The sequence below is a fragment of the Gopherus flavomarginatus genome, chromosome 3 (genome assembly GCF_025201925.1).
Source record: "Gopherus flavomarginatus isolate rGopFla2 chromosome 3, rGopFla2.mat.asm, whole genome shotgun sequence".
Lineage (NCBI taxonomy): Eukaryota > Metazoa > Chordata > Testudines > Testudinidae > Gopherus > Gopherus flavomarginatus.
In genome coordinates, this window is record NC_066619.1 from 30,781,951 (window position 1) to 30,807,675 (window position 25,725).

At 44.3% G+C, this 25,725-nt stretch overlaps 1 protein-coding gene across 1 annotated transcript in view; it reads left to right on the forward strand.

The window, feature by feature from the left end:
- Window positions 1–8,251: 8,251 nt before the first annotated feature.
- The window catches only part of CCDC152 (coiled-coil domain containing 152), a 33,118-nt gene continuing 15,644 nt past the window's right edge, over window positions 8,252–25,725 (forward strand). The window contains exons 1-3 of the mRNA XM_050947167.1: window positions 8,252–8,338; window positions 11,613–11,718; window positions 19,315–19,383. Of these exons, the coding sequence (XP_050803124.1) occupies window positions 8,252–8,338; window positions 11,613–11,718; window positions 19,315–19,383 (262 nt within the window). The remainder of the gene's footprint in view (window positions 8,339–11,612; window positions 11,719–19,314; window positions 19,384–25,725) is intronic.

Sequence of the window (25,725 nt, forward strand, 5' to 3'; positions counted from 1 at the left end):
AATTCCAAACAGAAGACATGGGAGCTATGTGCCACATTGCAAAATCCATACTTCAGCTATCCCTGCCATGAGAATTTTTCCAGCTCTAAAAATACACACAGGAGGGGAGAAAATATTGGAGCCTACTGAGTGAATTTTAAAACATTCACAAAATTAATAGATATTTTAACTCAACACAAATCTATTTTATATTTTTAAAGCACAGTACAATTTATTATATAAATTGCCTTCATTTTTCTTTATGCCTTTTTTAACCATTATTTAAATTTTCCATTTCTTTTCACAGCAGGAAAAACAACAAACATACTGGAAGATGACTATGCATATTAAGGCCTCCATCCTGCAAAGACTTACACATGCTTAACTTTATGCAGTTAGCCATCCCACTGAAGTCAACAGGACTCCTGTCAGGGTGTAAAATTAAGCACAAGTATTTGTAGGCTCGAGGCCTTATTAACAGAAAGAAAAGTAAGGATTACTACTTCTGTTTGTAAAGATAAAGAGCAGACAAACTAAAGCTACATTTCCCTATTGATAGCCTCCAAGAGGCTTTGGGGGTTGTTAGGTTAAAATGCCATTAAGGTTCCCTGTCACATACAGTGTGATCATTACTACACCCTCTAAGTGTGGGGCAGCTCATGCCTTCCACTGTGGCCAACGTGTTCCACTGTCCCTTTTGAGTTGGCTAGGGACCATAAGGCCTTTGGCTGAGCTGGGTATTGATGAGTCCTTTCCCACACTTGCACGTCCAGAGGTGAGCTGGGCAGAATGCGAAACTCAATTAAAAACTGACCTTTAATATCCACAAACAATATCTCTCCTTTTTTGGTATTCTCAGGATATCCTTTGAAGACCAAGCAATTGAAGTGAGACAAATATAACTATACATATAAAATGATGGGGTCTAAATGAGCTGTTACCACTCAAGAATGAAATCTTGGAGTCATTGTAGATAGTTCTTTGAAAACATCCACTCAATGTGAAGTGGCAATCAAAAAAGCAAACAGAATGTTGGGAATCATTAAGAAAGGGATAGATAATAAGACAGAAAATATCATATTGCCTCTATATAAATCCATGGTATGCCCACATCTTGAATACTTCATGCAGATGTGGTCGCTCCATCTCAAAAAAGATATATTGGAGTTGGAAAGGATTCAGAAAAGGGCAACAACAATGATTAGGGATATATAGAATGGCTTCCATATGAGGAGAGATTAATAAGACTGAGACTTTTCATCTTGGAAAAGAGACAACTAAGGGGTGGATATGATAGAGGTCTATAAACTCATGACCGGCAGCCAAGCTCCCTGCTACTCGCCTCCTTCTCCCCCGCCCTCGAATGCACTGTGTCCCCACTCCTCCCTTTCCCTCCCAGTGCTTCCAGCCCCACTGCTGCCTAACAGCACTTAGGGTTTTCCGAGAGGGAGTGGGAGGAACGGGGACATGGTGTGCTCAGGGGAGGAGGTGGAGAAGAGGCAGGAGTGGGGACTTGGGGGAAGCAGGTGGAATGGGGGTGGGGCTGGGGTGGAAAAAGGTAGGGTGGGTACTTTAGGGAAGGGGTGGAATGGGGGTGGGGTGAGGACGATGCATGGGCAGGGGCCGAGGTGGCGAGCACTCACTGGGCAGAGGGGAAGTTGGTGCCTATGCTGAGTCCCATGATGAGCAGGGCTGGGCAGTTGGGGCTAGCAGCCCAAGCCCTGACCCCGTCAGCTTGGGGGCCGGAAGCCCAAGCCCCAGTGGTCAGCATGGAGTTGGCAGCCCAAGCCCCCTGGGGCATGTGACTGGGCAGTTGGGGCCGGCAGCCCAAGCCCCAGCGATCAGCGAGGACCAGCAGCCCGAGCTCAGTGGATCACTGAGCGGGCAGCCCAAGCCCTGGTCAATGGGGGCCAGCAGCCTGAGTCCCGTGGTGGGCTGCAGGGCAGCTGTGACCCCAGGCATGCAGGTGGCAGCTTGGACCCCTGTCCTTGGCAGACAGGGGAAGTTAGGCGGCATGAAGGGCAGAGTGAGCAGGGGCCATGTGTATGTTGGGGGTGATCCAGGCTAATTTGTCCTTCATGGGTCACCCCCCCTAGAGATGGCCCTAGTGGCGGAAGAAAAGGTGTTTGCTCACCAAACCAGCCAGAACCACATTGTAGCCAGTGTAGCAGCGTTAAGGTGGCTCAGTAATTCGATACTAAGCCATTCTCTCTGGAATGCTGTTTTGCTTCAATGAGATGGGAGTGAATCTTCTCATTTTCTAGTTTATTGGTTGTTAGCATTCTATCTGTGTTATTTTTATTAGAACTTTTGTACACAAGTTCATAGAGTCATAGACTTTAAGGTCAGAAGGGACCATTATGATCATCTAGTCTGACCTCCTGCACAACGCAGGTCACAGAATCTCACCCATCCACTCCTGTAATAAACCCCTAACCTATGTCTGAGCTAATGAAGTCCTCAGATTATGGTTTAAAGTCTTCAAGGTGCAGAGAATCCTCCAGCAGCAACCTTTCTACCTTGCCAGCTGTATGAAAAATGTCTGGCTCCAGAGCCTAGCTTAGTTAGCATATACAGTATTTTCTCAAGAATTAATGACCTAAATTTATCTCTTCAAGGCCTCAATATAACAGTTTTCAATGTGCAGGAGCAAGTTGAATCCATGATAAAGAAGTTACAGTTCTGGGAAAGTTGTTTGGAAAACAATCAAACCGAGTGTTTCAGTAATCTTAATGACTTCCTGGCAGAAAATAAACTTCAGGTGGATCAGTGCACTAAAACCAATATAACTGCACACCTAAAAAGACTGCACAACTTTCAGGGAATACTTTCCAGCTATGTCAGGCGATAATCACTGGATTTGCAACCCTTTTGATGATACCACTTTCTCAACACAGATATTGGACACTGAGGAAAAAGAGAAATTGACTGAAATCTCCTGTGATTACATTCTGAAAAGAGTTTCAGAAATCTGTCATTGATCAACTTTTGGCTGAGTTTAAGAAACAAGTACCTCCTTCTGGCAGAAAAAGCTACTACGCTTTTGTTACCATGTTCAACAACATACCTGTGCAAGAAAGTGTTTTCCTCGTATGCACATCTGAAAACCAAAATACAGAAACTGACTTGATACCGAGCCAAACCTGAGACTTTATCTTTCTCCAGTGGTTCCGGACTTCCAAGAGCTATGCAGAGCAAAGCAAGTGCATCCATCACACTGAGAAAATTTAAACTTAAATCCCTGGAAATATTCATTTTTAGGAAGGGGTTCACAAGATTTCACAATTTAGTGAAAGGGGTTCATGGGTTGTTAAAGTTTGGGAACCACTGGACTAGACAAATACATTTCAGGGATGGCAGAGATTTACTTGGCCCTCTTTCAGCACATGAGGCTGGGCTTTTTAACTTCTCGAGGTCCTTTACAGCTCTCCATTTCTATGATTCTATACAGGTAGTTACTTATTAGGAAGAAAAGTTTATTCTGTAATGCTAATCTCATTTTGTACATATCTTCCTGAAAAATATTTTTAAAGTTAATTAGCTGTTTAAGTAATCTGGGAAGACAAAGAGTGAATAAAAAAAATAGTGAAACCTTGCTATAACGTGATAATTGGGGTCCAAGAAATTCATTATAGCGGAGTTACAAAACTTACCATTTCAAGCTGCTCAGTTTCAAGCTGGTCAATTTCTCTTGGGCAGAAAACAATTTGCATTTGCGAACTGCCCATAACGGTAACTGAAAGGGTGTAGCAATAATTAGTGACAGCACAAGCTTATCAACCTATTAAACAAGCCAGAACCAGACTGAGGGTATGTCTACACCATGGGATAATTCCGATTTTACATAAACCGGTTTTATAAAACAGATTGTATAAAGTCGAGTGCACGCAGCCACACTAAGCACATTAATTCGGCGGTGTGCGTCCATGGTCCGAGGCTAGTGTCTATTTCCGGAGCGTTGCACTGTGGGTAGCTATTCTGTAGCTATCCCATTGTTCCCGCAGTCTCCCCCGCCCCTTAGAATTCTGGGTTGAGAGCCCAGTGGCTGATGGGGCAAAAATCAATGTCGCGGGTGGTTCTGGGTAAATGTCGTCAGTCATTCCTTCCTCCGGGAAAGCAACGGCAGACAATCATTTCGCGCCCTTTTTCCCTGGATTGCCCTGGCAGACGCCATAGCACGGCAACCATGGAGCCCGTTCAGCTTTTTTTTTTTTTTTTAACTGTCACCGTATGTGTACTGGATGCCGCGGACAGAGGCGATACTCCAGCACTACACAGCAGCATTCATTTGCTTTTGCATGATAGCAGGGACGGTTACCAGTCGTTCTGTACCGTCTGCTGGCAGTGTAATTTGGCAATGAGATGACGGTTATCTGTCCTTCTGTGCTGTCTGCTGCTATCATGGGTGCCCCTGGCTGAGGTCGGCCGGGGGCGCAAAAGCAAAACTGGGAATGACTCCGAGTCAATCCCTCCTTTACGGTTTCTAAAAATAGAGTCAGTCCTGCCTGCCTAGAATATGGGGCAAGTGTACTAGAGAACCAGTGTATCAGAGACCACAGCTGCTCCGTGTCAGATCCCGCAGAAATGATGAGCTACATGCCATTCAAGCGGGGTGCCCCTGCAACAACCCCACCCGTTGCTTCCCTCCTACCCCAACCTTCCTGGGCTACTGTGGCAGTGTCCCCCCCATTTGTGTCATGAAGTTATAAAGAATGCAGGAATAACAAACAGTGACTTGTTAGTGAGATAAAATGAGGGGGAGGCAGCCTCCCGGTACTATGACAGTCCAGGCAGGACATTAAGCGGTGCAGAAGAGAGGAGCCCAGCATGCCGCTGCTATGATAGTCCAGGCAGTACAGAATCTTTTCTTTACACAGGAAAGGGAGGGGGCTGATGGAGCTCAGCCCTCAGTTGCTATGATGAGGATGGTTACCAGCCGTTCTGTCCCATCTACTGGGAATGACCAGGAATCATTCCTATTTTTACCCAGGCGCTCCTGAGGCCAGCCAGGGGTATTCAGCAGTTATCAAGCATGTTGTACCATCTGCCACCGGGGACGGTTACCAGCCATTCTGTACCATCTACTGGGAATGACCGAGAATCATTCCTGTTTTCACCCAGGCGCCCCCGGCCAGCCTCACCTGAAGCCAGCCAGGAGCACTCACAAGTTGATAAGAAGGACGGTTACCAGTCCTACTGCACCGTCTGCCACCGGGCAGGGGAGAGGAGCAGATACTGCTCTTCACTGCTGCAGCATCGCGTCTACCAGCAGCATTCAGTAGATATAGGGTGACACTGAAAGAAGTCAGGAAACTATTTCTTTCCCTTTTCTTTCATGTGAGGGGGCAGTAAATTGACGAGCTATTCCCTGAGCCACGCCAGACAATGAGTTTGAACCTATAGGCATTGGGAGCTCAGCCAAGAATGCAAATCCTTTTCGGAGACTGCTGGGAACTGTGGGATAGCTGGAGTCCTCAGTACCCCCTCCCTCCCTCCATGAGTGTCCATTTGAGTCTCTGGCTTCCCGTTACACTTGTCACGCAGCACTGTGTAGCCTGTAGATTTTTTTTCAAACGCTTTGGCATTTCGTCTTCTGTAACGGAGCTTTGATAGAACAGATTTGTTTCCCCATACAGTGATCAGATTCAGTATCTCCCGTACGGTCCATGCTCAAGCTCTTTTTGGATTTGGGACTGCATTGCCACCCGTGCTGATCAGAGCTCCACGTTGGGCAAACAGGAAATGAAAATCAAAGTTTCACGGGGCTTTTCCTGTTTACCTGGCCACTGCATCCAAGTTGAGATTGCTGTCCAGAGCGGTCACAGTGGTGCACTGTGGGATACCGCCCGGAGGCCAATACAGTCAATATGCGGCCACACTAACCCTAATCCGATATGGTAATACCAATTTTAGCACTACTCCTCTCGTCGGGGAAGAGTACAGAAACCAATTTAAAGAGCCCTTTATATCGATATAAAGGGCCTCGTAGTGTGGACGGGTACAGCGTTAAATCGGTTTAAATGCGTAGTGTAGACCAGGCCTGAGAATGGCTGGGTTTGGACTTTGAAAACCGGAGTTTTGGGACCTGGCAGACTGGGGCTGGAGCTGCTCTCAAGAGATCTGTACAAAGGCGCTCAGCCAACTCCCCTCCACCCAGCTGCAGCATTTGACACTGAGGAGTTGCTGATATTCAGAGCAGAGTGTGTGCCGCTGTTTCTGTAGCATCCCTCCCAGCTGTCAGCCTGCTCCAGCAGTGGGGGCTCTTAGCCATGCAGCAAGAGAGGGAAACACTTGGGAAGAGCAGGGAAGACTTGCAAGGGGCAGAGGAAGAGCGAGGAACAGCTTGGGAGGAGAACGGCTCTTCTCCCCAAAAGAGGAAGAGGCAGTGGGGAAGGCACATTTCTCTTTTTTTTAATTTTTTACGCGCTTGGGACGGCTGGAGCCACCTTATGATTGCGTTCTATCCGAATTCACATTATCACGGGGCACGTTACAGTGGGGTTTCACTGTCTATGTACTTATCACTGAGTGCTAATGTTTTTACATTATTGTTTTTCTAATGAAGCTAAATGTATATACAGGCTTCTAACCATTACATTACCAAGAATATCTGCTGGCTTGATGACATAATTTTGTCTGCTAATCAAAACTGGTCACTTAAATGCACATTTCTGTGTAATTTGCTCTTAAATGGTTTTATCTAGGAATCCATTCAATTTTTTTATACTGCACATTCCGACCTCTGATCTTTCTCTATCATGTTGCCACTTGCTGTTTGTAAAAATTGAAAATGAAAAGTTGTGATACAAACCATCATGAAATTAAATGTTGAAGTTAAAGCTCTGTCCTAATTCATAATTTGTTCAGGTCTTTCTGGGCTTCAGGTTAATGCATATAGACTGTCTTTATAAATATTTATTACAAGTGAGACTTTGTAAATTTATGTTTAAAGTTATTAGAGTGAAATTTCAAAAGTGTTCAACACTGACTTTTGTTTCCACTTAAGTCAATGGAAGTTTTACTGTTCACTTCAGTGGGAAAAGAGTTAGGCCAGCACACAGTGGTTTTGAAAATCGCTCCTTACTGTGAGACATAAAACTGTTAATATATGCTATAATACAAGGCTCACTGGCCTGCACTCAAATCATGGTTTAAAAGAACACATAAAAGTGAATTTATGCAGGATTGTAAACCTGAGTAGTTAAGTCTGGCAGCATGTACATTATAAACATAAGATAAATGGACCAAATTCTGTATTAATTTACACTGTGTAAAATCACACTGATATCAGTAGAATTGTATAGTTATAAAGCAATACAACATTTGATCCACTGGTTCTAGTATTGGTGCAGCATGGTATAAAGGAGTAGCTCATAACTGTCTTAACCATTAGTGTACTGTGTAGTTTGGATAAGTCACTTAGCCTTTCTGATTCAATGTCCCTAGCTATAAAATGGGGACAATCTATTTCACAGAGTACTGTGGATTAGTTGTCTTTTAATGTTTGTAAAGTTCTTTGTACATGTAAAGCACTAATATTTATTTGGCATGATATGTTGACGATATGGTTGCAGCTTTAGATTTGAAGTTCAGCAGAAAATTCAAATTCTTGTGAGATTGCCCACCATTCTATTTCATAACATTACCTCTGCTTTCTGACATCTAAACATCATTCCTAGAAATGTCACTAAGGGTACTAGAGAGACAAGGTGGGTAAGGTAATATCTTTTATTGGACTAACTTCTGTTGATGAGAGAGTCAAGTTTTTGAGCTTACACAGAGCTCTTCTTTCGATACTAGTGAGAATGATTTTTTAAAATGGTTCTCATAGTTGCACAGGAAATAGCACATCTAGAAAAATGTCTGCAACACTTCCTGGCATATGAATAAAGATAGCTGATTTTATATATAATATTTCACCTATTTCTATGTTGGATAGAAATTCACTTTAATTTGCAAGACTAATTTGATTTGAAGATAAGACATATTTTGCTCAAATTCACATCCATGCAATCCCTTTGACACAATGAAATGAATGAGGGCATCAGTGCTGGAACTTGGGATCTGAGGGGTGCTGCAGCACCCCATGGCTTGAAGGTGTTTCCAACATATACAGGATTTACAGTTTGGTTCAATAGTTCTCAGCACCCCCACTATAAAAATTGTTCCAGCACCCCTGAATGAGGGAAGAATTTGTCTCAAGTAGTATAAATTCTTAAATCAATGTTAATTTTATATACAATAAATACTGCGTGATATTTTCTAGAAACAAATGAATCACACCAGTGAAGCAAATATGAAGAAGATCAGTGTGGCAAATCTTGATAAACTTTTAGATGACTTCTCACAGATAGAAAAGGTAAGTAAAAAATTAAGCTGAAATTACTTTTTGTTAACACTTTGTGACATCTTTTTAAACACTTTTTTAAGTGAAATTTTCTTCTATATGCCATCTGCAGTTGTCATACTTGTGGAATGTGCCCCCTAGTGCCACCGAACTTGAAAATCTGCTGCAAAGCAGTGCCTATTTGTGCCACACAATATCCTCTCCCATCACTGAATATTTGGAGCCAACACTGTAAAAAGGTTGTCCTATCCCAGTTACCTTAGTAGCCAGTATTCCTGGGGTAAGCACCTGCTTGGTACTCACAGCAATTTTGGGAGGGGTGCTTATCAAAAACTCCTCTAATTTTTATTGCTAATTTCTGTTATAGTTAGCTGGCAAATGTTAGGTTGTCTGTGCTATCGTGCACTTAATTTTTGTCTGGGCCAGTATCATTGGCTCTTTTTGTCATGGATTATGAGACTTCCAACGATTCAGATAAAGATCAATTTAAGCACTTTACAGTAAGCTCTTCTGTGTTTCAAGAAGCAGACAAATATTTTTGTTATTTGTTCTGTCAGGTGAATCCTCATTCTGCAGATTCCAACACAGCATGTTGTGCCTTCATACCTCCAGCCCACACAGGCCGTCAGAAGAGGCTTTGGTCCAGATCCACGGGGGAATTTAGGCTTAAATTCAATGGAAGTTAGGAGCCTAAATACCTTTGAGGATCTGGACCTCTGTTCCTTGCTTATAAAGGAAGGCCTTACAAACATAATCCTGGGTCTGACAGTGGATCAGACATCTGCTCTGCATAGCGATAGAATGGGCTGTTTTCAGCTTTAAAGCCCAGCAAGTCAGAGATAGCTCTGGCACCAAAGACTTCAGAGCCAGGTACATCAGGTCTACAGGTGTAGGACCAGATTTCTAAAGATATTTGAAAATCCCGCTAGTAGCCTATTTGCATCTTCAGGTGTCAAAATACCTTTAAAAGTCTGGTTCATGGTACTTTATTCACCAATGAGCATCAAGATCTCATTGACACAGGGAACATCTCAGAGAAGCGGCCCTTCTGGTACCAAAACTTTATCAGGGCAGAGGTCAATTTGGCTTCTAGATAATATGACAGAGCAGCCCTCACCAGCATCAGTTGCTGATATTAAGTAAGCACTTACTGATGTGTTGGTGCTAGACTTCTTCAGTACCAAAGAGCTTTTTCCATTTGAACAAGTCATGCAGATACTTCTTGCATGCAGGAATTGTTCAAGGAAATTGTTGCAACAGTGAGGACCTCTCTTAAGTTTGATCTCCTAAGCATCAAGCAGTTCATTTTAAGGATGTATCACTTTCTCAAAGATTGCACACTTTCAGAGATATTACTGCAATTTTTATTTAATTAGAACTACTCAGCCCAAATTCCTAAGGGATTGTACTGCTCACTAGATTATTCCCACTGTCGGAATATGCAGAGGCCACTTCAAGAGAAACAACATTTTCTCTGCATAGTCACACTACCTGCCCATCTTCCCCCTTCCTCAGAATTCTATTCATATAGGGCCTTCGTCAACTCCACTGAAATTAAGAGAGATTCCCATTGAGTTCAATGGAGCTGGATCTGACACATAATGTTTTGGAGTTTAATGGAAGAAATTGAGGCAATTGAGCTACACAGCCCTTTTATAATGATAGTCATTATCATCACCTTCATCTCCTCTTTTCCAACACCAAGGTTGGATAGGGCCAAGATTATGAGCAGATTCCATCCACATCAGTTTTGAGTTACTATTTTAGCCTATTGAGGGGGTTGCCTGGATGGTTTTATATATACCACTCTCTCCTCAGACATCCATGGCCTCTCTCACCATGCACTCTTCCACAGAGAGTAACTGTAGGGTGTCAGTATAAGGTTATTCTAGCAACATCTCCAATCATTGTAGTTGGCACCTTCTGATGATTGTAGTTAACTACTGCACTTTGAGTCTTCTACAGATGTCATCATTTAGGCATGATAAGGTTAAGTAGACACGTATGGCACAGGTTCAGCTTTTACTCCACACACTTCGTCTGTACCCATGTTTCCTAATTGTAAAGTAATGTGGGCAAAAAGGGTGTATATAGTCTGGTTTTAGCTGTCATGGACAAATGTTTTTATTCAGGCACACAAACATTCTGCTGGCATTAGCTATGCGCTTGTTGATGTCATCATCATTATGGCTATCATATATTATGATGGGAACTCAATAGCAAAAGCTGTCCACTTGGTCGATATCTACACCAGTCATGACTAGTTTAGCCTATTTCTTGATTTTTTGAAGTTACCATTAGTTTGGTCTTTTGTCGTTCTTTTTTAATCCCCATTCTCCTCCTGCTGTGTACAGGTCTGTTGCAACTTTTTAGTTGTATTCCTGCAGAGGCATTATCACTACAATATCGCCTGCAAAGTCAAGGTGATTGATAATTTGCCCCATTATCATCCAACCCCCATCAGTACTACCAAGGGTGTTGGACAAGATATTTTCTAAGTATAGAGCAAAAACTTTGGCTTGAATATTTAGTTCTGCAAGAAGGAGCTCAAGGATCCCAAATGGGTACTGCTTCCCAAAAGATTCCCACAGCTCTGCAGCTTGGAACGGGACATCCCTGAGCTTGAATATGGAGAAGCAACACTCTGAAAAACCATTACTATAGTAACCATTATCAGAGTGGAGCCTAAACCTTTAATTATCTACAATGCAAGCCTCTAACACCTAACTGCATTCATTTCTTTACAGCTAAATAAGGGGTAGGCAACCTATGGCATGCATGCCAAAGGCAGCATGCGAGCTGATTTTCAGTGGCACTCACACTGCCTGGGTCCTGGCCACTGGTTCAGGGGGCTCTGCATTTTAATTTAATTTTAAATGAAGCTTCTTAAATATTTTTAAAACATTATTTACTTTACATATATAACTAAACTATTGTTGTATTATAGACTTATAGAAAGAGACAGTCTAAAAACATTAAAATGTATTACTGGCACATGAAACCTTAAATTAGAGTGAATAAATGAAGACTCAGCACAGCACTTCTGAAAGGTTGCCGACCCTTGAGCTAAATCATAATTTCAGAATAATAGACCTGGGAGAGAGGCACTGAACTAGTCTGTAAACCTCAGCTCAATGTTGTGGGTTTTTTGTTTGTTTTGTTTTGAGGTTGTTTTGGTTTTTTGTTTTTGTAACATTCACTTGAAAAACCTGGGATTTAGATAGAAAATTTAGAACAAAAGGATTTAATTTAGCATTAACCTACATATATTTCAATATTTTTAAAGAAAATATTAGAAATTAATGGAAAGAATAGCCTTCTGGATCTTCAGCTGGAAAAATGTAATAGGTTATTAACATTAAGCCAATCGAAGGAAGAGTCAGTACAAGAGGGTAAGTGTCATTTTAATGCTTAAAAAACAGTTGATCCAATTCTTGTATTTGCCAATTCAAAAAAAAATTCCACTATCTTCCATCATAAAATGTAAAATAATAACTTAGTAAGGAACATACGCTATCCTATTAATAAAGCAATTTTCTATAAGACTTTGGAGCCAATCCAGTCAGATGTCCTATTGAAATATATAGTAGACGAGAATGTTGATTAACTCATAGCAGACTCAATGTGAAAGGTAGAAGGCCAAAGGGAGATGATTACAGTAATCATGAGAAATAGCCACGGCATGGACAAGAGTTTTAGCAGTACAGATAGTCAGGAAAGGTCAGATTTTGGTAATGTTAAAGAAGCGGTGACAGAATTTGGCAAAAGGGTGGATACAGAGGAAGAAGTAAAAAGAAGGCTTGAAGATTACTCCAAGCTTTCAAGCCTGGGAGACTGGAGGGGTGATGGAGTTGCCAATAGCAACAGAGAAAGAGGCAAAGGGGAAGGATCTGAAAGAAAGATAATTTCAGGGCCGGAAAAGTTTGAGAAGGTGGTAGGATATTCAAGAGGAGATTTTCAGAGACATTTGGTGATGTGAGCGTGGAGAAGGGGAAGATAACAGAGTATAGATAACAGATGTTAATTGCTCCCCTGACAACCAGTGAAGCAGCAAAGATTGAGCACAATCTTGCTTTTTATTTATATAGGCAAAACTCCCAGTGGGCCCACAGTTAATTGTCAATCACCCAGGTATAACCATATGGGAAATTTGGTGGGATATGTCTTACAGACATGGTCATATGAAGGCATAATTCTTGAGATTGGGGGTTCTTAATCACAAATGGCTTACACTCAAACAAGGACGGAGCAGCAAGCATTGATTCAGTCTGCAGCTAGTTTCTCTCCCCCATCTTGCCTATTTGGTATACTGAATGGGTAGCCTCATTTGTGAAAATTACCAAGGATCCAAAGTGAAAGCAAGACAAGAGCCATCCAGGGGTGTTGGAAAATTATTAAAATCTAATAAAAATGTTCACAAGATGTATGCAGCAAAGGTTTCCATATTGTGCTTGGACTCGAGCCCTGCACCGGACTTCTTAAAATCCTACTTCCCCACCTGCTCCTGCTATTATGGCAGTGGCTTCTGCTGGACCCATGGAATCCCAGTCCTTCTGCAGGGCTCTACACTAGTCCTGTGCAGGGCTCTATCTTGAACCTAAAGGATGTTATGTGGGCAACAAGTTTCCATCATTCTGAATGGAGAGCGAATGTATGGCAGAACCAGTCACTGAAAATAGAGGCAGGATTAAAGATGCGGATGCTCTCCCTCTATGGGTCGTATTTGAAGAAAGTAGGTTTTCTTTGGGTCCTAATCATAAAGCATTGAGATGCAGTATGTAATCTATTTTTTTTTTAGCATGAATAAACTTTATTTCTGAAAATAAGTCTGTAGGACACCCAAATAAGACACAATTTAAGGGGCTGGGATTGGAAGTAAGTAAAGAAGAATTACATGATTCCTGAATAAAGAAGGCAATTGTGTTCTATAAATTATAGGTGGAGCTGAGAGCGCCACACTAATTATGAGATCCTGTTTTTAGTTGCTCTGCCAAACTAACTGTGTTTGTTGAAATTTTCCATGCAGTGTGTCTGTCTCGGGTTGAATTCTTTTAGAAATTTTCAACAAAAATGGTTGTGGTCCTTCTCAAAATAAGGTGAGGGGAAAACAATTTTAAACACATTAAAAAATTTTCATAACCTTTTTTGGTGAGAGGTTTTGGAGCAGGCACTTCAAATTTGGTAGTAGTGGTGTCCTTTAGCATCAGAGATGTGCCTTTTGTTATCTGTTTGAAAATTCTCCAAAATTTGGCCAAATTATGAGTCTCTGAAAATTTCAGTTCCCAGTAGAGACAAATCTCAGCAGAGACTTTGAGATTTGACAGGTAATTTTTGTGAAGAGTCCTTCTGTACAGAATATATTCTAGCCTAGGACTGTAGGCACTGAAGAGGATTTTTTCTGCAATTGCTGCTTCTGAGGATGCTGTGGCAATGGGCACAAAAAATGAGAGCAAGGAGATTGGCTGTCTTTCCTGTGCTCTCTATGCTCCCCCTACTGGCAGCCAAGCAGTGTGAGGAGAAGGATAAAGTAGACTACTGAAAAATGCAGGGGCTGGAAATGCAGAGGAGTAACGGAGTGAATAGATTGGGTGAAGGAGCCTAAGGGAAGACTGGGAGAGGAAGTGGGAGCTTAATACAGTTCCTTGTGAACGTGCATTATGTTACAGTCTTTGATTTCATGATCACATACTATTTGTTTCCACACAACCCCTACTTCATTCAGTGCAGAGGATGGGGGATGCTCTGGGGTTGTATCAGGATTGTACTATGAATGAGGCTTTGGTCTATTGGACCGCTGCCTTATTCGTTGTAGATGTTAGAAGATATACTGTGAATGACACAGAGGATTGCAGGAAAAGAGAGGATGGCCTCAGACACAGGCAACCTTTATTCTAGCATTTCCTGACTTCTGAGAGCTTGACTTTGCAACCTTAATATGCTTTTAATGTAGTTTTCTGTGTGTAGTTTCTAAACAGTATGAATTTTTTAAAAGAGGCATGCACATAATATCTAATGAGGGTTTTATATTTTAACATATTACAGGAGAGCCATCTTGTGTTCACATTTATATTGAAAAAGTTTGAAAAAACAGAATAGTTTTGCTTATAAATATGTTCTAGTTTCTGAAATTATTTATCACTAAGAAATGGCCCATTTCCCAAACAAACACAAAATTGTATTTTCATAGTGGTTTTTATTTAAGATGCTGTGATGGGGTATATCCATCCTACACTAGCATGGAAGGGGAGAAGGAGCTGCTTTGGCCTGGAGTGGCCCCACCCAGTCACACCTGCAAATGGTGCCAGGACTGGAGGAGGAGTTAAAAAGAAGTAATTCTGCTCAGTTGGGGAACCCTGGGATGGGAACAGACTGTTGAGCTTTTCCAGTGCATGAGAGGGGACTCACAGACTGCAGAGCCCCTCCCCTCAGAGAAGGAGGGTGCAATAATGCTGAGTTGAAGGAGAAAAGAACTGGAGCCTAGTGAACTCTAAAGTGGACACTGATACTTCAAGGGCCCCTCTGAAGTAAGTGGGGTCCATATGCTGGAGGGAGCTGGTTTACTTTTCTCTTGTTTAACTCCTTTTGCTGGCTATGGGCTGTTTGGTGGCATTACTCAGGACATAGAGAAGGGATGAGGCAATCTCAAGGCTCCAGTCAGATGGTGAGTGCTGACCTGCTAAAAAGATGCCCTGCAGCACCTGTTGGGGCAGGGGTGGAGTAACTGACTTGTGTGTGTGCACTCCCCATGTAGCCAAAAGGGGGTGCCCGCCACAGAAAGATTTGTGACAGATAGAAGACTGGAACAAAGTACAGAGCTGCATACTCTTTGCATTTCTCCAACTTTTGTCCACATTATAAAAACACGTTAATATCTGATATCCAAAAGGGGAAAAGAGAGATTGGACAATAAAAAAAACAAAACACCCTTATGTCTGTTTAGGAGCTATGTCTAAATTAATCCTCCGTTACCTTCTATTTAATCTCCAAACTTCAATTCATAAGAAGAAAAGCAAGACTATCAGAAACAATGTCTCCTTTTAAAATTTAGGTAAAATAAATTTGATGAAATATGATGATGCACTTAGACTTCATCTGTTGGTATTTCCAATAAAATGTGAGACTCTGAACACACGAAAACTATCTAACTTATCAAGGTGCTGATTCCTTTCATCCTGTAGTCTTCAGAATCAAGAATCTCACCGGTGTCATTGTATATTACATTAAAAAACTATATTAAATTAGTGTTAAGGTTGCAGAGTCAAACACTCAAAAGTTGGGAAATGACAGAATTAGAATAATAGCATCATAGAAGTCTAGGCCTGAAAGATCTCAACAGGTCATCTAGTCTAGTCCCCTGCACTCAAGGCAGGTCTAAATAATAACTAGATCATTCTAGACAGGCGTTTGTCTAACCTGTACTTAAAAATCTCTATGATGGAGATTCCTCAGCCTCCCTAAGCAATTTGTTCCAGTCCTTACCCATCCTGACAGTTAGGAAGTTTTTCCTAATGTCCAACCTGCCCTCTGCAATTTAAGCCCATTGTTTCTTGTCCTATACTCAGAGGTTAACGACAATTTTTCATCATCCTCCTTGTAATAACCTTTTATATACTTGAAAGCTGTTATGATGTCTGTCTGTCCCATCCCCCAGCTGCTATTCTCTTCTCCAGACTAAACAAACCGAATTTTTTCAATCTTTCCTCATAGGTCATATTTTCTAGACCTTTAGTCCAGACAAGAGCAACAAAAATGATTCTCCAATTTGTCCACATCTTTGCTGAAATGTAGTGTCCAGAACTGGACACAATATTCTAGTTGAGGCCTTATCAGCGCAGAGTAGAACCAGTGCAACCTTAACTTGACTTCCTTGTGTATATGCATTATGATACAATCTTTACATCATCACATATTATTTCTTCCATAGGACCTCTGCCTCATTCAGTGGTCTGGAAATTAATCAAGGATATGTAGTAAAGAAATCTGTTGTCTGCCTTGTTTGCTGCAGAATCGGATGGTATGTAGTGAATGAGGCTGGGGACTTCAGGAAGAGGAAGGACAATGTTGTTTACACAGCTGAATGCCATCCTGGAGAATTTGATTCTATCCCTGCCTCTGCCACAGAGTTTGTATGTCACTGGGAATGTCACTTAATACAAAGTTTTCACAATGGCCACAATTGTTTCTCATTTTATGTGTGCCCAACTTGAGACACTTGGGGTCTGATTCGCAGAATTGCCAAATACTCGCAACTACAAAAGTCTATAAATTGAAGCCTACAATTGAACGATGCCCTAGACATATAAAGTGCTATAAACGATTCAGGTCTCTGAAAAATTAGGACAAAGGATCTCAAAAATTGGGCACCCAACATTTTTGGACACTTTTGACATTAATATCTTCGTGCCCCAGTTCCCCATCTGCAAAATGGGAACAACAACATCTTACCTCACAGAGGAATTGTGAATATAAATTAAGTAATGTTTGTGAAACACTCAAATGCTACAGTAATGAGTGTCATAGAACAGCCCCTGAAAAAGTTAATTCTGTATTTATAACAAAGCTTGAATGATGTGCAATAATGCAGAAACTGAATGATGAGGAAATGAAATATTGAATAGCTGTTTCTTCACTGAGCACTATCCATCCTGGGCACTGAATGAAGGGGCCACTTTAAAAAATATATAATTAAAGACTGTATCATAATGCATATGCACAAGAAAGCCAAATTAAAATTTTAAGGGCTACCTTAATTTTGTCGTTGCCTTGCTGTTGGATACTTATCTTCACAACCTTAACACTCTTTTAATGCAGTTTTTGTATGTAACTTCCTAGGTTTAAAAAAAACCCAAACAGAAATTCTATCATGTTAACACCATATTTACACCCACTTGGTCCATCAGCAGGCTTGGAACCTTTAGATCTAAATAAATCTCTGCTGCTTCATTTAAAAGAGTAACTGGTAGTAGTAGGTTGTCATTGTTTATATGGGCCAGCACTAGTTAGATGAGACACACTTTTGCCAGTGGGTTTCAAGGGTATTTTTTGACAGCAGAGGAATCCTGAGACTTGAGAATCCTTGTTTTGTTCTAGAGTATACTTTAGGAGTTATAGGCTCTTCGCCCTTGGCCTTCCATTATGTTTTTGTCCCAGGCTTTGTCCTCCACCTCCACCCCACTTTGGCTTCTGATCTAAGTCTCATTCCTCCGCCACCAGCCCCTTTGATTCTGTGTCCCATTCCCCTGGTTTAGGCTCCCATTCTTCTACCAAATGCAGCCTCTTGGCTCACAGTTTCAGCCCCTCCTTGGTTCCTCACCCCACTTCCACCTCTAACTACCGCCACCTAAGTCTCCACCATGGCACTTTTGCCCCAGTTTACCTCCTCCTCTGCATTCCAGTCCTCCTCCTCCTCGCTGCCTAGGCTCCAGGAGTTAGAACACGGGACAGAGAGCCTTCCTGCTTTCAGTTCCTGTGAGTTTGATGCCCCAAGAAGCCACTGGCACTGTAGATAGTTCTCTGAAAACATTCACTCAATATGCAGCAGCAGTAAAAAAAACTAACAAAATGTTGGGAACTAGGAAAGGGATAGATAAGGCAAAGTATGATATTGCCTATTGATAAATCCATGGTACGCCCACATCTTGAATACTGCATGCAGATCTGGTTGCCCCATTTCAAAAAAGATATACTGGAATTGGTAAAGGTACAGAAAAGGGCACAAAAATGATTAGTGGCATGGAACAGCTTTTGTATGAGGAGAGATTAATAAGACTGGGACTTTTCAGCTTGGAAAAGAGACAACTAAAGGGATATGATAGAGGTCTATAAAATTATGATTGGTGTGGAGACAGTAAATAAGGAAGAGTTATTTATTACTTCTCATAACACAAGACCTAGGGATCACCAAATGAAATTAATAGGCAGCAGGTTTAAAGCAAACAAAAGGAAGTATTTCTTCATGCAGCACACAACCTGTGGAACTTCTTATCAGAGGATGTTGCGAAGGCCAAGACTATAACAGGTTTAAAAAAATAACTAGATGGCTATTAGCCTCAATGGCTATTAGCCAGGATGGGCAGGGAAGTGTCCCTAGTCTCTGTTTGCCAGAAACTGGGAATGGCTGACAGGGGATGGCTCACTTGATGGTTACCTGTTCTGTTCATTCCCTCTGAAGCACCTCTCATTGGCCACTGTCAAAAGACAGGATACTGAGCTAGATGGACCATTGGTCTGACCCAGTACGGCTGTCCTTATGTTCTTATATTGCAAGGAAATTCCTGTTCATCTCTGTTTGGATTATGCCCCATGCAAACAGAATCTTCAGAGAATTTAGCTACCAAACTCTAAAAGTCTCTACTTAACATGTGCAAATTAAGATTTTCAGAGGCTCAAAACTTGGCCAAATTCAGAGAGATTTTGACAGGAATGGCAAAAGGCACACCCCTGACATCAGCATAATCCCCACTCCCTGGCCAAATTACAAATCTCTGTTCTGAAGTAGGGAGGTGCTAAAGTTTCTCAACAAAAGAGTTGTAAGAATTTTTTAACATGGCAGAAAACAATGTATTATTCCCTAATTTTGTTCTGAAATGGCTGAACTATTTTTGCTGAAGGTTTCAGTAAAAAAAAAAAGTCACAATGAGGCCGACACTAGCTCTGTTCAAACACTTAACATTTGGCAAAGCTTTAAGTGACTGAAAACAGGTTTGTTCTTATAATGGACAGTGTCGGGAAACCCGAACTATAAATGTTATTGCCTCTACTACCTATAATAGGTATAACATGGATTTGTCCATTTGGAAAAGCCTATAACTGAACACTGAAATAGTTGTAAGATTTTTTTCCTTGAAGTACCTGCTACCTGTTACAAAAGACCACTCATTGTTAAATAAAATATTTAAGATTGTTTTCAGTTCTTAGAGTGGAATCCTAAAATGAAAATAATGAAGAAATCACTGAAAACTTATATTTATATTTCTTTGTTTGTTTAGAATATGCCACTCTCCAGAATGTGATAAAGGGTCTAAGACAAACAATTGAAAATCAGTGCAACCTGAGAGGTAAAAAACCAAAATCCTGTAAAGTACATTGCATTATATTTTAGAACAAATATGCATCTATTGCATAAACTAGGAGATTCCTAATTCACGTGTAATCCTTTTGTTAGGCCAATCTCTAACAGTCAATCAGAAAACACAACAAAATTAAATTTAAAAAGAAACAAACCTGATATAGCCTATCATTTCATATGTGCCTAAGCTTAAGTGTGTGATACACAATAAAGGACTTTTCCTGCAGTCCTACATGTACAAAAATGGTTTATCTTCAATGGGAGTTTTGCCTGAATGAGGATTTATATCCTGAATTGTTGGTTAGTTTTTTATTTCTTAGCAGCACAAGAAATCTTGCAAAAAATCAAGGCAGTGTGAGTCACCTTTTTTAAGTACTCTGCGATCCAGCAAAGCACTTAATCATATGCTTACACATGCATTAGTGCTTTACTGGGTCAAGGAAGCCTTAGATCTTAGTTTGATAATGTTCTTAAAATGCAGCTACCATCCAGAAATACTTAATCTAGGTAGTTATTATTAGATATTATTTTGACATAAAATGATAATTATATTTGTAATGTTTAGTCTTTTTTGATACACATAATTAGAAGCAGATTTTTATATTAATAAAGATGTTGATGTCTGTGAAATCTTTGCTTCTTCTGAATTGTCACTCATGAAATTCACCCTGTATGAAGGGACAGCACAAACTCTATGTGCTTGCTAAGTACTCCTTGAGCCCGTGAATTTAAGTGTACTTAGTTAGGCCTTGTGCTGGGAGATGAATTTTCCCTAGCATGAATGCCATCTCTCTTACACTTATTGGTTTCACATAAATAAAAGTATGATATCCAGTTCTAATCAGCTCAGCTTGTATTCTGTAAGTTTGCCCAATATTTTGCATTTACAGGTTTAAACTTTGCTTAGTTCTAATTATCTGCTACTGGTTTATAAACCATCTATTCTATGTTAGCACATTTGAATTGTTCAATATGGTTTTTAATTTTTCAATGATATTGACAGTCTTATGGACACTTCCTCCATGTTTTTTTCTCCTTTTGTCTACTTCACGCCCTCTCCCCATATTTACTCAAACTCTGGGGTCTTGATATAATCTGCCCTGCTCATTCCAAATACCCCCAGAGTTTCTCATAATGCTGATAAAATATTGCAGCCCTCAGGAAAATGCTAGTAGAATGTATATCATGTAAATAGATTCTCTGAGGGAGTACTTCTGCTGTTCCTTCAGAAATGTTGATTTCTTTCATCCATTTTAGAAATCCTTCTTGTGTCATTTTGACTAAGTCATCCTGCCTAATTCACTTACTGGAAAGTGTCAATCTTAAAGAATAGAATGTAATGAGAGAAAATTGTCCAAATTTGAATTTTTGCCCATCATACGTTAATGTCACAAACTTTGCTACATGTGCATAGTCTTAAAAATGATTGTGTGTATGTATTGAATTTCGTAGTTTCTTTCTGTGTACTATTTGTATGGACAGATTTTTTTAAAAAAGCCTCCACTGTTTTCAAATGACCTTGTAGTGTCAGTCTCCAATTTGATAACCCCAATTTGCTTCCACTATCAACTTTTAGCAACAAAAATTTCTACACGTATGAAACCAAAAGCTAGAGAATGTATTAGTAGATGATTCAGATCTAACAACCCCTACCTTCTAAAGAATCATGACAATCCAAATAATTAAACACATTTGTGGATTTTTGAATACATAACTCATAATGCAGCTTTTTATGTCAATGAAATCTATGCAAAATAGATTAAAATACACAACAAGCTAAGAGTCTGCTCAATGCACATCAGCTAATAACAAAGGATCAAATCCTGCAAGACACGGTGCCATCTAACTTCCATGAGAGTTAGACTTTAAATACCTTTGAGGATCTGGGCCTCTGAATGTCTCTTGTCAGGTATTGAGCAACCTCAACTCACATTAGCCACTATGGGAGCTATGAACATTCAGTATGTTGAAGAAGATGCTCTGCACCTCTTAGAATTGTGTCCTGTTCCGCCAGAATTCCTATTGAAATCAATGGGAATTGTGTGTGGGGAACAGCCTTAGGACTGGTGGCTTAAAGGGCTTTCATTGCCCAAGTGAAAGTGATTCAGCTCCTCTTACTGAAGATTCACTGTCCCATTTACCATCTGTCTGGGAGGTCGGTTGGCCTTCCTTTTAACAAATGAGCCAGGACTCTAAAGGACTGATTCTCATTTATTCAAAAACCACTTTACACCACTCCAGCAGTGTAAAGGACTTTCAAGGGGTGTGTATATAATTTACTCTCATTTTAAGGCCCCTTTACACTGGTGTAAAATGGCAATAGGGTCTATGAGAATCAGCCTTAAAGAAGAATCATTCTGTGATTCATTGACAAGGCTGTAATCGCAAGGCCTTGGTGACTATCACTAAATTCTTTGAGACATTATCCTTAGCTAGGAGATTTACTATCAAATTAAAGGCAGACTGAGGGCTAGTATCCTAGTTTGTAAAATGTTCTCTAAGGCTCTAGGATCTGATTGCCCCAAGCAAGATATGTTAATTAGCTATTGTGACAAAGTTCCTCCTCTACCTTGGTGGGTCCTGCATTTACTGGCAGATTTGCTCACCTCAGCAATCTCCTCCACAGTCTGGATCAACTCCTCCTGTGTCTGATCAGGAGTTGGGAGGTTTGGGGGGAACCCAGGCCCACCCTCTACTCCAGGTTCCAGCCCAGGGCCCTACAGATTTGCAGCTGTCTATAGTGCCTCTTGTAACAGCTGTGTGACAGCTACACCTCCCTGGGCTACTTCCCCAAGACCTCCTCCAAACACCTTCTTTATCCTCACCACAGGACCTTCCTCCTGGTGTCTGATAATGCTTGTACTCCTCAGTCCTGCAGCAGCACACCCTCTCAGTCTCAGCTCCTTGTGTCCCTTGCTCCCAACTCCTCTCACACACTTCCTCTCCTCTGACTCCTACTCCTACTCCTTCCCCCCCCCCCCCCCCCCCCCCCCCCCATCTGAGGGGAGAGAGCTCCTTTTAAAACCCAGGTGCCCTGATTAGCCTGCCTTGATTGGCTGCAGGTGTTCTAATCAGCCTGTCTGCCTTAATTGGTTCTAGCAAGTTCCTGACTACTCTAGTGCAGCCCCTGCTCTGGTCCCTCAGGGAGCAGAAGCCTCCTTCTCCTGGGGCCAGTACTGACTCTTCCTTCTACCACTCTGCTGTAGAGGAAGGAGGGAGAGGGCTGCTCCTCCTGCTGCTGCTGCTGCTGTTCCTGCTGGGTGCTGGGCCCTCGCTGCTGCTGTTTCTGCTGCTGTTCGTGCTCCTGCTGCTTCCCTGGCTGGGCTAGACACCACCACCTTCCCCTCTCTCTGCTGTCTATTTGCTGACTGGCTGGTGGTTCCCCCCCACCTCAGTTACTGCTGTTATTCCACCTACAGCCCCTTGGGGGGGGGGGCTGCTGGCCTGCTTCCCAGAGAAGAGGGGAGTGAGGGACCCCAGCTCTTGTTGCTGAGACCACCACCCTCTGAGCGGGGTCCCTCCTGCCTGGACACCAGACCACCACCACCTGGAGCTGCTGGGCCTACTGTGGCTGTTGCTGGGGAGCTGTTGGTGCCCGGAGGAGGAGAGGAAGGAGAAGAGGACCACCCGCTGCTGGAGACAGTATGAAGACCACTGTGGAGGGGGCTTTTCTGGACTGAGTCTTTTTCAAACTGTGCTCTTGTGGTGGGGGTTTGGACTGTGTCCGCTGGGGCACCGGGGGTGTGGCGTGGAGCCTGCCCCCAGTCCATCCGTGTCCCCCTTCGCCCCCACCACCATTGTTGCCCCCTCCACCACCCCCGCTGGCTGTTTTCCTTCTGCTTTGGACTCCTGCCTCTGGGACTGAGCTGCTCGCCTGGCTCACCACGCCCACTTCCACCATTTGGGCCTGCAGCAGCAGCAGCCAACCATTGACTTTTTGGCACAAGTGCCTGTGGGTGCACCACCTCCCCCCTCATACTGGACTGACCCCCTCCCCTTTGCCACATTTGTCCACCCGACCTATTTCCCTCTGCTGCCTGATAGTTCTGCCCCGGCCCTGTAGCTGTCCCCGTGGTCCCTCTACTCCAATCTCAGCTCGCCCTTTCCCCCCACCCTGTGCTACCTCAGCCCTGATCGGTTCCCCCATGCACCCACGCCCCCTCTCAGGCGCTTGTGCCCTTCCCCATTTGGTTTCCCCTTGTTCACTGCACTCCCCCCTCTGCCGTTGCCCCCCCGCTCCCCTAGTGCAACTGGAGGAGCCGGAACCCCCCTCTGCGTTGGTGCCCTGCACCAATCCCACCCGTAGTCCTTGGTTGCTCCCTACGCCCCTTTAGCCTTCCCCTTCTGGCGCCCTCCTCCCCTGCCTGCAGCCTAGCGGGGAAGGGTGGCCGCCTCCTCTCCTTCCCCTCCCCTCGCTGTTTGTCCCCCTCCCTGCTCTCGTTATGGCAGGGGATGCGGCGGGGGAGACCCCTCGCGATGCTCCCACTACCCCTCCTCCACCTGCCCCCGTGTCCACTGCCCAAGCCTCTACCTCGACCGCCGCTGCTGATCCACCTACCACCGCCCCTGCTGGGGCACTGGCGGCAGCGAGTACTGGGGAGACCTCCGTTGCTGCCACGTCTCTCGCCCCTTCTGATTCGGGGGGAGCCCCCCCAGCCGGTGGGAAGGGTCGGGGTGGGAAGAAGGGTAAGGGCCCCGCTAGAAAGGCCAGGCCCTCCATGGCGGAGACTGCTCCCGTTGCCGCAGCCCCGCTACTGGCTGCGGCGTCCCTCCCCGCTGTTCCCTCCACCAGCTCTGCAGGTGTCCCTCCCCCGGCCCCCAGGGCGTACGCCCAGGTGGCGGCGGCCCCCCCCGCCTGCCGCTGCTCCTCCGCCCGCTGCTTCCGCCAACATCTACAGCGGCCGGGGCCCCTTTCCCACTTTGACCAGGAAGCACGGCATCCGTTGCCTCCTGGTGCCCCCCTCGCCCCACGTGGAGACCTACGTGCGGGCGTTGGCCAGGGTAGTGGGGCCCACGGCCATCGTGGCGGCCTCCAAAATGTACGGGAAGGTGGTCTTCTTCCTGGCATCGGAGGCTGCCGTCCAGGAGGCGGTAGAGACGGGCCTGGCGGTGGGGGGCATGTTCGTCCCCCTGGAGCCATTAGAAGACCTGGGGGTCCGCTTGATCTTGACCTCCGTCCCTCCCTTCCTGCCCAATGCCGCACTGCTGCCCGCCCTTTCTGCCCTGGGACGCCCCATCTCTGTCATCAGCCCTCTCCCCTTGGGCTGCAAGGACCCCGCCCTCCGTCATGTTCTCTCGTTCCGCCGGCAAGTGCAGCTTCAACTGCCGCCGGCGGCGCGTGGCGGAGAGGCGCTCGAGGGGTCCTTTCTGGTCCCTTACCAGGGAGCCCACTACCGGGTGCATTCCTCAACGGGGGAGGCCCGGTGCTACCTCTGCCGGGCGATGGGGCACGTCCGGAGGGACTGTCCCTTGGCCCAGCACGGAGGAGCGTCCGGGACCCCCGAGCCCCGGCAAGGCGCCGGCCCTGTCATCGCCGGTCCCCCTAGCTGCCTGGCACCCGAAGCTGCCCCTCCTCCTCCTTCTCGGTCCACCTCTGTGGAGGAGGGTGTGGCGGGGCTACCGCCGGCCGTGGGAGAGGGCTCGTCCCAGGGGGAATCCTCCCCGGTTTCTGCTGTCCCACCACTGCCTCCTCGAGTCCCTGAGCCATTGCCCTTGCCCCCCGAGCCGACCCCTGTTAGCCAGCCCCCGGATGATGCCATGGAGGGCTGGTCCTTAGTGCAGGGGAAGCGGGGCAAGCGGAAGGCTCGAGTTTCTTTACATACTTCGGATTCGGAGGCCCCCCGTAAGAGCAGGAAGGGGGGCGCCGATGTCGAGTCTTCCGCCTTGTCCCCTGATGACTCCCAGTTTGTGGTGCCGGCTGGGGATGCCGTGGCAGCACCGGAAGGTGACACCGCCCCTCCTCCGGGGTCCCTTCCCGTGGATGCCCCCGAGGGAGCCTCTCTCGCCCCCTTCCCACTTGGCGCCTCTGAGAGCGCCGCGGTGGGTATCGCCTCGGGTGCTGGCGGGGAGGGCCCTGGGGTGGTGGACTGTGATCTCCCTCCCATCTACGCAGAAATCGAGGCCCTAGGTTTGACCCCGGTCACGCAGGGGGAGGACGACCCTCTGCCGGCGGGCCTCGATCTGGGCGACCTCACTACATCCCCCCTGTCCCTGGGTTCCCTTCCCCTACCCGCTGTTTCTGCTCCCACCTCTGAGGGTCCCCTGGAATCTTCCCTCGACTCGGCTGTGGGTGGCACTCTGTTGGCAGCTGCCGAGCCCCTTGGGGCGACGG